The following is a 14282-nucleotide window of genomic DNA, read 5'->3' on the forward strand; positions in this document are numbered from 1 at the left end:
TTGGCGTAAGCCGAAATTAGGCAGTGGCGACATTCAAAAATCTTCAGAAAAGATAATGTTATGTTTCATTATATTCAAGGGAACACGCTGGTGTGAGAGATATAGCAAAGACATTACAATGGTCAGATTGCGAAGTGCTTCTTTCAAGAGGAGTAAAAGGCCCATCTGGAACCGTTACCTTTGCCATTCGCACGGATAGTCAACTAAAGATTTAGCTACCAAGTGTCATGTTTGGGAGCGACAGGTTACATGGTATGTCTAATTTAAACTTAACCTTTTTTAAATCCAAAAACCTTCGCTGCACTAGCTCACCACGCGAGTTTTTGATCAGTTTGTTGAGAACGGTGCAAGCAATACTGCACTTTTACCGGATTGGGATACATAAAATTCGATTTCTATTTTTACTATCCCGTATAAAAACATTTTTAACCTACTGGCTGTGCAAAAATTCAAGGAAAAATTCTTGCCTAAAGTTTCTCTCGGCGAATTTTGAAATCCTTTGGTCAAAATTTTCTAAATTTGTTATTAATTTTAAGGTTTCTTTTCCCCTTTTCCCACAATTTGAAAAACATGGATACGCTTTTTGATAACGTTGTGCCAACTTGATATACGAAGAAAATATATCTTGAAATACGGAATGCTGATATTGGTTTTGGTATTCACTGTGGTAAAAGTTTTTATTAATAGTATAATATGTAAAGAATAACTTTTCGCTAGTTTTATTTTTGTTCTCATGATTTCAGAACTTGGAAGATTGTCAGGAAGTTCATTGAATGCTGTAGAAGGTAATCGACCTGTGAAGTTTAGAAAAGAATCCCGGGTATGGCCATGGGATGTCATTTGTGGGCGTTGCAAGACGAAAGTTATGTTACGTTTCGACGCGAAAACTGCCGGACGGATAGAATATTTCAAGAAAAGTAAGTACATTATATATAGACAGAGGAATGTAAAGAGATGGAAAAACAGCTTTTCTGATTACTCAAAGTTCAAAGGTCACTTCTATTGAAAATTCTATTGTAAAAACGTTGATTAGGTTCATGTTTCATTAAATGAAAGTCCAGAAAAGTCGGCTCGCCATACAAATCGGACGGTTTCTACATGATTTGAAGATAAAAATGAAAAATTTTTTTTCCTTTTTTGCCGCTTACTAGTTCAATTTTTAAGAATAAGGAGTAATATTTTTACCAATGTATAGCAACAGAAATTCTTAACGCAATGATATTAAATTGGTTCTTGTAAAACTGTCAGAAGTCGAGTAAAATCAAGATGAAGTTATAATTTTCTGGAGCTCTAGCTTTCCATATTATGGTGCGGTCATGATGCGGTTATATCAGTAGAGTCACTAGGAAATTCTGAGCAAGAAGATATAGGTACCCTTTCGTATAGGAAAGGTGTACTCAAAATATAAGCCCTAAAAGTTTGCGCATAATCAGGCTTGAAACAAAATAATTTTGTCACAACACGCTAATTATGCAGATTTTTTATAGCGATAACAAAAGAAACCTATTTACTCGACATAAACTCCCTTAAGGGCAAGAGACCTGGTATATGACGAGCCGTTTTTCCATTGTTTTCAAGAAGCTGTTTTTCCATCTCTTTACATTCCTCTGATATAGATATATTCGGCTGTCACAGAATAAAATCTATCCACAGAAACTAAGAACAATGTGTTGACGAGAAACGTTTACTTGTTTTTGGATCCTTTACATAAATTTTAGTTGAAAACTTTTTTTCTAAATTCAGTCATCCTCGAATCCTCCTTTGCGAGAGCCCTTTCTATAAATACAAATGTTTTGATGTATCTGAGGAAGGGTTCAAAAATTTATGACGGGTAGTGTTGATTTCAATAAGGAATATTGGTATCCATTAGCCACATTCCGTAAAAGGGCCTGGTAACTAGCTGTAGGGATTTTTTCGATGATATGCGCCATCTTGCGAAAATTCCTAACCAAAACAAACCAAGATTTAGAGGAAAAGTTTTAAAAGAAGACTGAATTTTTTAGCAGATTGGAGTTGTTTTCACAATCCACAATGAAAAGTAACTGCAGTTCCAGCTTGTGTTTTAATACTTTCAGATCGAAAGACAGTGAAAGACTCTAATGGTAACCCTATTGAATTCCATCGTTTGCCAAAGGATCCTGAATTGTGAAAACAGTACAAAAAACTTTTTAAAACAGAAGGATTTATTGGAAATTTGGTGTCATATGTTCTGAACATTGGAGTTTGTTTCAAATCATCTTCTAATGATTTACCAGATGTTATAGTTCCTGAATCCCAGTACAAACTGATCAAGAAAATGAAATATGAACGAGTAAATAAAGAAGCGTTGGGTTTTTTATCTGGAATTCTATCAGTTTCAAGAACAATGCTATGGAGAAAATGAGCAAGCAGTACATAATCGAAACCCCAACAACAACCAGGAGGTTGACCATCAGGAGATTTCTTTTGATAGTTGCTCACTTAGCTTTGTTTTGGTTTTGGTCTTGGCTTTGTTGAACACTTTACTGACAGCTCGATGTTTAATAGGATACACGAAGGGTACAAACACATCAAAGGTCATGCTTCAAGGATGAGGTTGCAGAAGACATTTATGTGCTGGCTTAAAAATTAATGCCAATAATGGATGTTTTTATAGAACTGAATTCTGAAGTTCATAAAAGAATTACATATACAAACAATATGAGGGTCCTCAAGATTATTGCAGTCAATCACGGTAGAATTCTCCACCCCGTTGTATGTGTACTGGTTGGCGTAGTTTTGAATTCAGGATGTGTATTATATTATTTTCATTTGTGTAGTCGTAAAACTTTGCATACAATTCAATCCCACTGTGGACTGAGGCAGTGAGATTGAGCCTATGGACACTGATCAAATTACAACATGGGATTTACAGTTAAATGACATTTTTTTGTATGGAACTCTTGGAATTCAAGATTAAAAATAAATTTCAAAACAGACAAAATATTTTTTTGTATCAACAAGAATTTCTATTTGGTGGGATTGTTTGTAATATATTTGTAGGTATATATGTAATATCTTTAAAATGTAATTCATGAAAAATATTTTATGACTTCAAATATTTAAAAAAACAAATTTGATAGAAGAGATCTTTCTCACTCTATCTTTACACACTTTTCTTGTTATACAGAGTACAGTAATAGATAAAACTCTCAAATTTGTTTTGCTCTTTTGCTGTTTGCTTTTCATTAAATATTTATATGGTTTCTCTTTTATTTGGTCTTGTTATTATTATACAGAGAAAAGAACGATTTTGTTTAAATTACTGAAAATTAATGGTTTTTATGAGAGAAAGAAAGGACACACTTTTCACACTAATTCCGACTAAAATTTTAATGTAAACCTGATAAAAAGGTTAAGTTTTTGCATGGTACCCTCAAAATCCTAGATCCGCCCCTGATTCCTCAGCTTCTTCTTTGCTAAATCTGTTTATTTTTTTTATAGTGCTCAGATCCATAAGCCGCCTAACTGAAAACGAAAGTGAAATCTACCATTTTGAAAAATTTATCCCTACACGCCAATTCGACCGCGTCCGCGGAATGTGGCTAATACTCTCCGCCATAAATTTTGAACTCCCTTCCGATCCGCCACTGTAGCAGTAGTAGTAGTATCCGAATTTTACAAAAACATTTTGAAGGTTTAAATGTTAAGTCAACATTTAAAATATTGCAATTTTTCTTTCAGAGCATTATGATGCGTGTACTCAGCGTGCTGAAAAGAACAAGAAAGGAAAACATTCCTTGAATAAAACGAAAAAAGTCCGTGTTGCTGTCGACTCCGACATCGAAATTGAAAGCGATGATGAAGACTTGAGCAAGTAATCAATCATTTCTTTAACTATTTTATGTAAATACTGTAGTTTTAGTTCACGAAAAACGAAAGATATCCCTATTCCAAAAAACCTCCCTGTCATGTTTTGTATCATCAACTTTTCCCTTTTTACCTGCTATCCCCTGTATTCAATATATAATACGATGGCACTCCATCGATACCGGAATTCAATTTTAAGCAATTTGCACTTTTTCGACCCGGGTTATTGGGTTTGCTACCCTTATATAGATCTGCTCCAAATTTGGTCGATTTTCGGTAATTTTTTAAAAAATCTAAGGAAAGAAGTTTTCGATTATTATGATTTTGAGCATAGTTCTCTCGTAACCCTTTTAAAGATTTTCGAGGTTTAAGTAAGGTTACCCTACATACCCATAACTTGTTAGTCTAATTAACCCAACTCACCAAATTAAATCTTTCTAAAAATAAAAAGGAATTCATAAATGCATGCTCCTAAAGCTTTGACGATTTTACCCAGGGGGCACTCATATGGTCCGACCTACGGCATGTGGCCGCCCTTTAGGGTAGGTTTTTTGAGGTCCTCGAAATGCACTGTAAGGGTGTACCTTTTTAGAGAAGTGCACTGTAAGGGTATATTTTGGGCAAAAATCAAAATAATCAAGAAAGTAGAATTAGTTCACTTCAATATCTGCTTAACAAAAACTGTCCTAATAACTGCGTTTCTGCGATTTAAGACCTGCACTATAAGGGTCCGATATTGAAAGCTAAGTTTTGGGTGGCACATGCCGTCGTTAAGAAATCGAGTGACAACCCCCCCCCCCAGGGTAATTTTATTTTTCGACGTGGAAAATTTAGCTTCTTTGTTGTTAAAATTTACATTAAGGCTATTCTCGATAGATCATTTGATTCGGACATCGAAATGTCTGAGGAAGATTTCGAACTGTCAGATTCTGAAGACATGAAAGAGCCATACAGCGAACCTGAAGTTATATACGATTCTGACGTTGAAATCATTGACATGTATGATATTGATCCCAATTGGAGGCTCCTGTGTATTGCGGATGTGGAGGCAGACCCCGTGTGCAAACGTCTAGATAAGTTGATAAGGGATGGTCATATCAGAAAAGACCAGATATTTTACAAGTACTTAGACGACATGACAAGCATCTTTTACGACAGCAAGCATCCTTATGATAAAGACGTTATCGAATTCTTCACATCAATCCTTCATCACGGCGGGGAAAGCACATACAACATCGTTCGTGGTCCGATGCGACAAGGAAACGAGAAAACAAAATCCAATGAAGTACGAATGAATTTTGGTGGGCCAGGGATCGAGACAATTCGGTATGCACCTAATTAATTTCATATTTAAATATTTGTAGGTATAATGGTCTCCTTTGTATGGAATATTACCACAGTGAATGGAGATGGTTATTAAGACATAGCTTGGAAACTCCTCGTGTCTCCCTTTCAACACACGGCATTTTTCATTTTGAAATTATGATAAGTTATTCGCACTGTCCAGGGGAAGTGTGCATCAATTGTGCATTTTTTAGTAGAAAGCATGAAATTTGGTACAGTTCCGGAAGTGGGTCAGAGGCTTAAAATGTTTCTTACCCCCAAAAGTACCATTGTACCAAATTTCATGTTTTCTACTCAATTGTAATTTCTCAATGTCAAATGCACAATTGCACACATTTTTTGCACACTTTGCCTGGACTATCTTCCTTATTAAACTTTTAACTTATCAATTGTCTTTAGAAAACAGAAGGCAGCATACACAACATCACCTGGTGTGTTCGAGCATTTAACGCTTCTGTTATACCGTCTCATAAAGAGCAATGATCAAGCCGTTAACAAATCAATTGTCAATAATGATGTTGTTGAAGTTCTCCCTGTAGCCTTTTCTAACGATGGTACAGCAATTAAACCATGCATTCAATTTGATGAAAGAAGAAATGTCAACGTGGGACTGGAGATGATGGACATAAACTACCAAGAATGTCAGTCCAAATCCTTTCTTGACAAGGATACCATCACGGAAAACATAATATGCGAAGTAGTCGTTTCATCTTTAACGAGCCTTGATAACGATTCCTCTTTACCTGTAGCTGTGAACTACGCATCGAAAAGTGGAAAGTCAGGAGATAACATAAAGAAGTCTTTCACAGAACAGATTCGTATTCTTCAAACATGTGAAAACTGTGTCATCAAAACTAAAGAGCTTGATTTAATCTTAGGAAAAGACGTTATTGATATATGCGAGAGCTACTGTTAAACGTGCTACAAAAATAATGAATTATGCCATTCATGCCTCGAGAAAGGTCAAACTGAAACTATCCCTTCCCTGCAAGCCTGTGATTCCTGTCTTGCAAATAATCTTCGCTGCATAAAACGGGTTGTCATGGTTATCACAGTAGATTGTGAATCTGGCAACAAGCAGTGTTTGAAGCAACTTCAAGAAGAATTGATTTCTGGATCAATTAACCCATACCTAGCTCTATTGTCATTGTTTCCAGATGTTCCACATGTTCTAAAGACATGCAAAGCCAGTTTTGCCAACTGGCATTTACAGTTAAATGACAAGCGAGGATGTCTCTCAATCTTTTACATTTTACGCAATAGAACAGATCGTGAGGTTCGAGATGTAGTAAGGAGCTTCTTGACCAGTAACGACTATGTTCGGAATCGAGATCGTCAAAACCCTTCAAGTGTGCTTGCTTTGTGCAATCCTAAATTTCTCAAGTACATAGCAAATTTAGGTTCGTTTTATAGTCTATAATATTCATATTTGATGAAAGAGGCTGTAGCTAGAACAGGCGGTTTTCTATATTCCGTGAGATACTCTACTTTTGCGCGCTCAATTTTTTAAAAATTGAAAACTGAATTGATAAGCCATAAGTGATAAGCGTCCACTGAATCGTATTTTAACTTTGAATTTAGGCTTCTGAATATGATGGATGCTAAAGATATTACTCTTTATTATTTACATTTTTGATTCTTTTTTATTCAGGTTACGTATCTCATACAATTATACCAGAAACGATCCGCTACACCAAACACAACCAGACGCACGCCTATCAAAATATCGTTTCCGTAGAGACTGGTCCACATGGCTGGCTCATTTTCTTATGTAAAAGTGATAACGGTTCAAAAATCTACAAGGCACGACTACATAACCCTGTCCAGGATATCCAAAAGATTGCTGAAAAGGTGGACGGTGACCGAATTTGTTATCATAATGGTTTGATTTTGTGCTATGGGAAATCTTCAGTATTCATTTACCCCTTTGAAAAGAAATTCAATACAAAGCTGTCAATCGCAACCATAAAGCAAAAGAAAATCGCCACCGAGAAACTCAAGTCACTTGATCAATCCGTGGTAGGTACATTAACTGAATGTCTTGATCGCTTATCAAGACTACAAAAGCAGACCAGGGCAAAGTACAAAAGAGCGTCACATGACGAAAAGGCAATTTTATTCACAAAAGAAGATAAACCAGCTGAGTGTTGTGGTCAAGTGGATGCTATTGGATTCATCGAGAACGAAGAATTGTACATAGCTTTCGGAGGATAAAAAAAAACAATTGAAATTGGTTCATTAAAGTTTAATACGGTTGGTCTTGAAGTGGAAGTTACAAAGGTCATGGATTACTTTGAAAGCTTAACTCGCATTTTGCAGATGGTGGTATTGAATGGTCACCTTATTGTTTCTCATCAGGGTGGAATCTCATCTATATCTATTGAATCGCATGTGGTCAAACAACTTATTTCATCCGACAAATATGAAGTCGTATCATTCGCACCTTTCAAAAATGGGCTCTTGTTTACAAGTAAACAGTGTGTTTATTTGTGGAACGATTCTGGTGTTCGGATCTTTGCAGGCCAAGAAGGAGAAAAAGGAAGCAGAGATGGTAAGATACTCTATTACCGATTTTACGAAGCAGCAGGTATCACAGTCGAATTTGGCAACGTCGTTTACGTCAGCGATAAAAGTGTTGGTTCAGTAAAGATTTTGACACCTCTTAAAGAAACAGCGAGATTTTTGGGAGGTCTACAAAATGTTGCTGAAGCTTTCTCCATGCACGAGAAACATAAAGAATATTCTTTAAAAAGCTTACTGGATGCAATTTCATTAGTCAAGAAAAGTGATGAAATCTTGACGAAAAATGTTGACGCTATTCGCACCTCCAGTGGTCTCTCCAAGTGCCTTAATAGACCCGAGGGAAGCGTCTCAGCGGTCACCATCAACTCCGTGAAAATGTCGGTCTGGGGTCTAGAGAGGCTACAGAAAAACACTGTAAAGTTGAATTTAATACCGTTAACTTACTAAGCTGCATGACACTATCTGTTGAAAACTTACATTCCACGGTGAATAAAAAGCAATCGACACAAACCCTCATCACCAACGCTCAATCGTTTTCGACAGCATTTAAGGAATCAGTTAAAGCAGTTACACAGTTGAATGCTCACTATTTTACAAACAGAAAGTCTTGGTATCAACTTCCAGAGTCCGCCGTTCCCCTATCTTCGCTAGAATTTCCGAAAAAATCAACAAGTAGGACAACTATTTCGCTCACACGAGATCAAAAGCGAGAGATGGGGGAATGGGCATCCGCTAATGGTGCCGTAGTCAGACATAGGACTAACCTCAAGAAACCAGACTCACACAACACAACGAATAGTAAAGCACCTGCTAAAAAAAAGGTTTCAAGTGTCGTTAATAGTGAATCACCCGTCGTCGAAAATGAAGCATCCGTCGTCGAGAATGAAGCATCCGTCGTCGAGAATGAAGCATCCGTCGTCGAAAATGAAGCATCCGTCGTTGAAAGTGAAGATCAAGAGGAGATACTAGAATATGATATCGAAATTGATGCTGTCGTGAGCTCTGACGAGGAAACCGATTCAAATTCCCAAAGATTTGAAGCAGTTGCTAGCGTGGCTACCTTTCTAGTTGGACACTCATCAAGATATGGTAGAACTGTCAAGTTCAATCGAAAATATGTCGCATGAATGTTTTTATTGCGTTTTTGTCTATGTTACTTTACAGTGTTTTTGGTAGCATGACGTCTAAACATTTAAACCTTATCAAAGTTTTCAACTGCTTTTAGATTGACATTTTTTTCTGTTCATTATATTTATATAGAACATGTATTTATTGTTTATGAGTTATTTATTGCATGATTAGTGCCAGTGATTTACGAAAATAAGCGTGCGTACTTGCAAAAATGTATTTTTTTTATCACGTGAACGTGAATTAGGTTTTTCTCGCGCGTGAACGTGAAAACGATTTTTTTCACGCGTGAATACGTGAATTGGCCAAAATTTGTGCGTGAATACGTGAATTGAGGGTCGACTGGGGGGGCCTCTTCTATACTGGCTGGTATAAAAACATTGAAAAAGTTCTCTTCTGATTCAGCAATCTCATTTGTAATCTTCTGAATTGGGAAAACCAAATCCCCACGACTCAACCTTGAGTTGTCTGCTACACAACAAGTTATGTAATAATTGGGCATTATGATTGAGAAATCACGATGGTGGTTGGATTTTACTGTTGCTTTAGCTCCAAATATATTTACAATCATTGCCAATGTTTTAAGTCCACCAAACTTGAAAGTGTTCTTGAATATTGACTGGTGGATGGGATGGATGGAAATTTTTTTCACAACATCATTAGGTGAATTTCTGAACACGTTGTTTTCTCTTATCCTCTTTCTAGTGTGTTGTGAAAACTCTTGACAACATTGCTTAAAATGGTTTTATAATTCTCCATCGAAAGCCACACACATCTTAGAAAACCACACGACCAGACGAATCAGGAAAACCGCAAGCCACAGGAATGCGCTGACTAAGCGAATTTTTCCGTGAACATTAAAATTTACGGAACCGAAGTAGCAAATTTAAAATTATTCCTGCCCGCGAAAATTAAGAGAAGAATCGCCGTGCCACTGTATATTTGGAAAATTTCACCATAACGGTAAATTCATTTTCGAAGAGTTTGAATAGATTGGTGTAAGCAAAGGTGTCAAAGTTACAGTTAAATTTCCATTTTGGAGGGTCTGAAACAATAGTTTTAAGGTTCGAAACTTTATCCTAAAATAAAGTTCAAAGACCACTTTGAAATAAGTTCAAATGACGATCGTTTGTAGAGGTTAACCAACGAGAGCTACTTTCAACTCTTTTGTGCGTAATTGGTGGGGGTGGCCACATTTCTTTCCAGATTTTTACCTGAAAATGTCAACAAAAACCCAGACATTCCGGCAAAATACCCAATACTTTTCAGTTATTGAATCCATTAGGAAAGTTGTCAGTATTTCTTTAAAGGTCATTATAATGGCCAGATTGACCAATTTAAAGAAATGAGAAATATCAAAATGAACATAATTCATAAGATTTGGTTGCGAACAAAACAAGCAGAAATTTTTGGAAGTTTCAAATGTTAGGATCAAAGTTACCAACTTCTGGAAAGTTTATTAAATTTCATTCAGGACTTTTCCCTTCGAATTCCAGATTTTTTCCAGACAGTTTATGCCAATTTCAAACTTTCCAGACACCACCACCAACTTTTACCTAATTCTGGAAATTTCTGGCAGAGGGAGCAACCCTGTTTTGGTAAAATATCTTTGTTACAAATTTCAAATTGTAAAATGTTTTGTGTCTTTAATTTATTGAAGGGTATATACATTTCATAATAATGACTGTTCCATCCCTTGCTTGACACACACACACATACACATTATTTTGGTTTATGAAACAAAGGCAACGTTATTTTCTTGACTACAGAGGAAAAAGGTCAAAGTGTGAGCTCTTGCTTTTTTAAGGGAGGATCCAACTTTTCCAAAAGCTGCCAAAAGTGCTATATAGGGGAAATAGGAGATTTTCTGAATAAAATGGGGGATTTGAGATTTTTTTTAGGGGGGGGAGGGGTCAAGTAGAAATAGGGGATAACTTTTGACCTAATTGTCTATATTTCATATTTTTTTATATTAGATATTTGTTGTGGGACAACTAAGAAATAAGTGTAGATAGCTAAATGCACATGGTGCAGATGTCGAACTCTTTTTTTATACAATTTTTAATACAAATTCAATGTTTTTGTTTTGAATGACTGGTGAACTGCTGCTGCAAATAGCACAGGTTTGAAATCTAAAATAGGGGGGGGGGGGTGAAATTAAAATAGGAGGGGGGTGAAATTAAGATTGGGGGGAGGTGAAATTAAAATGGGGAGGGGGGTTCAGACCCCTGTGCACTATATGTAAGGTAGTTCATAAAATATTGAACCTTCTTTTTTTCAGATCTTTGAGAAACGAGAGGAGAGAGGAGAAACATCGATCTAAAGCATACATGAATATCAAAAGGACTAATAGCCAGTGAACCTAATCTATCTGCTGAACCTGATTTATATGATTTTACGATGACGATGGTTTCAATAATTAGTTTAGTCAACAGGGGAGACAGAACTATGGTTTTTAATTGTGGATGTATAGATGTAATCAGTTTTGCCTATAGTATAGCCGAAATGAATTGGGGTAAAATTTTTTGGTTGAGGGTCTAGTAAAAGAAAAACACTTTCCAGAATTGAAAATTGAAGACGCCCCGCACTCGCGCCTTCAGAAAGAATCTAATAAATAATCATTGATCATAACCATGTTAGCTATGCAAATTGGAAGAACACGAATATTGGGGATTTTTATTAAACCTTTCTTGGTTGTCCATCACACCGAAAAAATGTTACCTTTCAGACCGGAACCCTTTATATATTCAAAAAGTGAAAATGAACGCAAAGACTTTTATTTATACAAGCTCAGAAGGAATGTCAACAATAGCAAATATCAACAAAAACAAATATCAACAATAACAAATATCAACAGAAACTTCCTCTAGTATGAAATAAAGCTTCAAACTAATGATGGATAATAAACAAATTTTCAAACAAAATAAATAGCAGCAATTTACCACCTCTGATACTACAAACATACTATCATACATATTTACATCAAGGAGTCTGAAAGGTAACATTTAATCCTACAGATGGTCCAATTGTCACTAATCTAAGCATAGAAAGCTTAAAATATTCTGTATTTGTGAAGTTATTTCAGTTTTTTAAATAAAGTAAAATTGAAGGCATTGATTGAGTAGGCATGTTCGAATAGCACTACTTTACTTCTATTTCAAAATAATGTTCACCTACCTTTTTGCAAGATTCATTAGAGCGAGGAAAGAGAGACATAAAACCAGTTTTGAAGCATTGCAAAAGATGGGGTCTCATTTCTTTTTGTTCATAATGTATATTTTCCGGATTATTTCCATGGGCAACATCAGTGGCAATGGCATATAATCCACAGTCATTAAAACCTTGTTGCCTACACACGTTTTGGTATCGGACTTCCAGTATTCCCTTTTCTGAGCATTCATTGGCATAACATTTTAGCAATTGGCTTTTCAAGTTTTCTGTTGGCTTGGTTTTCATGCTATCATATAGACTGAGTTTCTTCAGAGAAAGAGAATACCCAGTGTTTATCACCATCATTATGAATCTGTATTCGATCACCTTTCAATGATTCAAATCTAGTCTCAAACTTTCTAGATTGTCCAAATATAGTCTTTTGCAGACCTTGCAAATTGGGGAACTGGTTTTTTAAGAGTTTGCTTGCTTTCTCCAGATGTTTACTAACCAACCACTGACCTTTACTGATTTTCAAGTCATCTTCCATACTCAAACCATCATCTGTATCAGAATCTCTTTGCTTATCACAGCCTAAAATTATGTCCTGATTGAATTCGTCATCAGAGATACTGACGATTTTATTTTGAGAGCTAGAAGTTAAAGTGGCGGATGTTGTGGAAGTGGCGGATGTTGTGGAAGTTACAGAAATAGGCTTTAACAATTTAGGAAATGCATAAGACTTAAGCAAAGACACGTTTTTGTTGTAATTTCTTTGCCATTGCCTATTGGTCGAGATTTCTTTGAATGGTTAGCAGCTCTATCAGTTCTCAACTGTTTGACATTATTGGAATTAGGCCAACACATCCTCACACTTATTTCTACTATATTTGTATTTATGTAAAAATCGTAAATCTACTATATTGGTAGTTACGGTAAATTCTATATCTACCATTACAGTATGAATAATATTTCTACCGTATTGGTAGAATTTAAAAGCTATATGAGTGGTAATAGAATGACGTAATGTTACTGTAAGATTGTATTTGATTGGTTAAAACGAAATTGAAAATAAATATGGCGGGCTTGCTGTGTGAAAAGAAATGAAGAACAACAAATTCAGGTACAGTAGGCCATCAAAACGTTTCACTTCTTTACAAAATTGAAAAGGACCTACCACCTGATAGAGCTTTTCAAACTGAGCGAAGAGATGTATTACATCAAAGTCTCAACTTTCCTAGATCGAAAGTTCCCTTTTAGTGGAAATTTCCCTCATTATCTGCACAGTTTATGCTAAATTATATTGAAATTTGACAAACAAAACCGGTCATAACTTTTGATCTAGGAAAGTTGAGACTTTGATGTAAAAGTTTATTCACCGACACTTTGTAATTTTGATGTATTTTTGAAACAATAGCAGTCAACTGGCCACGGTCTATGGGTATCCAGTATAGCTCATTCATCCCGCAGTGTGGGCTTTTAGGTTGTTCGTTTGTTCGTTCTGGTGGATTTCTGCCTGCTGTCTATTTCTTACCGTCTTATAAGCGTTCCATGCACTAACCTTACAAAAACTAGCTATAATTGTAGTACGCACACACATACAGCACTGGGTGAATGGGGGATATCCACACCACACCTCTCTTGTTGGATGAGATTTGCTTTTGTGGCAGATAGATTTTTTGTGTGTACATTAACAGGCCCCAGACGATCTCAATCGAACGGAATCGACAATCAAACCAGTCGAACCAAATCGAAAGCAATCGACCAATTGAAATTCGATTGTCGAACGCAGTTGAATCTCAATCGAACGTCAAAATTCTGGGTAATATTCGATTGGTTCGATTGTTGTTCGACTGGTTCGATCGTCGATTCCGTTCAATTGAGATTGTCTGGCGTTATTCTTACAGCTTCCCAACATCTAAGCAAGCTCTCAAACATCACAAGCCGAATGAAATTACTTTTGATTTCCCGTAGAAATTATGCGATGAACAATCCGGGGGTCAATGAATCGACGATCGAACGCAATCGAACATCAATCGAGCGCAATATCGAATATCAATCGAACACAATCGAATATCAATCGAATCTGAAAATTGCAGTAATATTTGATTGAGATTCGATTGCGTTCGGCAATAGACCTTTTTTCAAAGAGGACGTCCTGTTGAAATTATGTAGTCCAGCCATAAAAACAATGATAGAGCCATGCATAATTACTGTATCATGCATATTGTAATAATTATGCATGGTTTTATCATTGTTTTTCTGCTGGACTACATAATTATTCAACAGGGTGGCCTCTTTGAAAAAAG

The 14282-nt window shown here is 36.1% G+C and overlaps 1 protein-coding gene across 1 annotated transcript; it reads left to right on the top strand.

Moving 5' to 3' along the window:
- The first annotated feature begins 3755 nt into the window (after nt 1-3755).
- LOC136815293 (uncharacterized) lies at nt 3756-6147 on the top strand. The gene is made up of 3 exons (XM_067071733.1): nt 3756-3835; nt 4705-5154; nt 5572-6147. The coding sequence occupies exons 2-3, from the start codon at nt 4727-4729 to the stop codon at nt 6086-6088; spliced, it is 945 nt and encodes a 314-aa protein (XP_066927834.1). The 5' UTR covers nt 3756-3835; nt 4705-4726; the 3' UTR covers nt 6089-6147.
- The last annotated feature ends 8135 nt before the right edge of the window (nt 6148-14282 follow it).

Source organism: Clytia hemisphaerica, unplaced genomic scaffold (assembly GCF_902728285.1).
Source record: "Clytia hemisphaerica strain Z4C2 unplaced genomic scaffold, Clytia hemisphaerica genome assembly, whole genome shotgun sequence".
NCBI lineage: Eukaryota > Metazoa > Cnidaria > Hydrozoa > Leptothecata > Clytiidae > Clytia > Clytia hemisphaerica.